Source organism: Nestor notabilis, unplaced genomic scaffold (genome assembly GCF_000696875.1).
Source record: "Nestor notabilis isolate BGI_N333 unplaced genomic scaffold, ASM69687v1 Scaffold20777, whole genome shotgun sequence".
In the NCBI taxonomy this organism is placed as follows: Eukaryota; Metazoa; Chordata; class Aves; order Psittaciformes; family Psittacidae; genus Nestor; species Nestor notabilis.
This window is the reverse complement of record NW_009935389.1, coordinates 1-1644: the sequence shown is the minus strand read 5'-3', so window position 1 is coordinate 1644 and position 1644 is coordinate 1. Positions and strand designations below refer to the sequence as shown.

Genomic DNA, 1644 nt, shown 5'->3' with positions numbered 1-1644 from the left:
GGCGGGGGGCATCCCCCTGAAGCCTCTTCTTCTCTTTGCTCATGCAAGTGGTTCCTTCTGTCCCCGCAGGCTGCAGGCGTCCTGCACACCTTCAGGTGGTCGTTCCCCTCTCTGCCTGTGCTCGCAGCGTCTTACAGGCCTCCTGAGCACTAAATCCAGGCAGCCCCGTGCTGAGAGCAGGGCAAGGCAGGTCCCTGTCCCCCTTTGCCACCCCCTGCGTGTCCTTAGTGGGCAGCTTCCCCTCTCCCCTTCGCTGTGGGCGAGGAGGTGACGCTGCTCCTGGCGAGGCAGAAGCTGCAGGAAGAGCCGCGCTGGGATGCTGGAGGTAGCTCAAGGGAGAGCTTTGGCTGCAGGGTTTCCAGCTCGCTTCTGCCTCTCCAGCCCCAGCTCAGCGACGGGTACCATGGTCCTGCTCCTGTGGGCAGTGTATCTCCCAGAGCAGGAACCGAGGGGGGGCTTTTAGCTCCCTGCCCTGCCCTGGATGCATCAGCAAGAGCTTGACCACGTCCCCTGGTGCTTTCTAGGTCGTGTCCTGGCCGATGATAAAGCCAGAGCTGCATCACTGGGATCTTTGCCTGCTTCACACCTAGACTGCAGAGTGGCTTTGTCGTTCGTAGCCTCGCGTTGTGCTAAGCTCTGTTTTTCTTTCTCAGTCAGATTCAGAGGAAGATGAACCAACAAAGAAGAAAAACACTCTTCAGGTAAATCCCGGGGAGATTTCTCCCTGGAGAGAAGCATTGGTGTGGGGCAGATCTTGGGCTTCCCTGGTACAAATGAGCCCCTTTAGCAGTGGCTTTTAGCGTATAAAATTCCTGATCTCCCCTCAGGGATTGCCCTCTTTTGGGGCAGTTTCTTTCCTCTCGGCCTCGAAAAGCCCAGCACTACGCTGGGAGCTTGGCATCTCTTTGCAAAGAGCACGTTTCCCTGCACAGCCCCGCTGGCCTTTTGGGCGAGAAGGCGCCCGCAGGGTGTTCAAAGCAGCAACTGCTTGTGCTGAGCAAGGGGAAGGCCAGGAGCGGAGGCAGAGGAGCGGGTGGGCAGCAGAGCTCCCGAGTCTCACTCGTTCCTCTTCTCTTTTCTCTCTGGGAACCATCTGCCCCACCTCAAACCGTGCAGGGCCGCGGCGAGGGCTCCGCTTTGTCCGCGCTGCTTCCTCAGCCCAAGAACCTGGCAGTGAAGGAGACCAATCGGTTACTTTTGCCCTACTCCATCTCGAGGAAAGCAGGAGAAACCCCCTCTGACTCCAAAGCTAAAGCCCCGACCTCTTCCTCCAAGGCAAAACCTCTGTCCAAGCCCGCAGTGCCCACGACTCCTTCTCCATCCGCTATCAAAGCCGCTGCCAAGAGTGCGGCCCTGCAGGTAACCAAACAGATCACGCAGGAAGAGGAGGACAGCGACGAAGAGGTCGAGCCAGAGAACTACTTCTCCTTGTCCGACAGGAGCGAGCCCAGCGCGGTGGGTGCTTACACCTACGTGTACTCTGGCGCCGCGGTGCCGGAGGACCCGCCGCCCGGCACGGAGCCGGAGCCCCACTTCCAGGACGCTGCTGCCAACGCGCCTCTGGAGTTCAAGACGGGCGCAGGCTCCAGCGGGGCTCAGCACAGTTGGGTGCCCAAGCCTGGAGAAGACTACAGCAACCAGCCC

At 60.0% G+C, this 1644-nt stretch overlaps 1 protein-coding gene across 1 annotated transcript; it reads left to right on the top strand.

Moving 5' to 3' along the window:
- Positions 1-228: 228 nt before the first annotated feature.
- On the top strand, positions 229-1641 carry PRCC (papillary renal cell carcinoma (translocation-associated); the record flags this gene model as incomplete). Its single annotated transcript, XM_010017832.1, has 3 exons — positions 229-325; positions 658-701; positions 1117-1641. Coding segments are annotated over 3 exons (666 nt in total), but the record flags the coding sequence as incomplete, so codon positions are not given.
- Between the last annotated feature and the right edge of the window lie 3 nt (positions 1642-1644).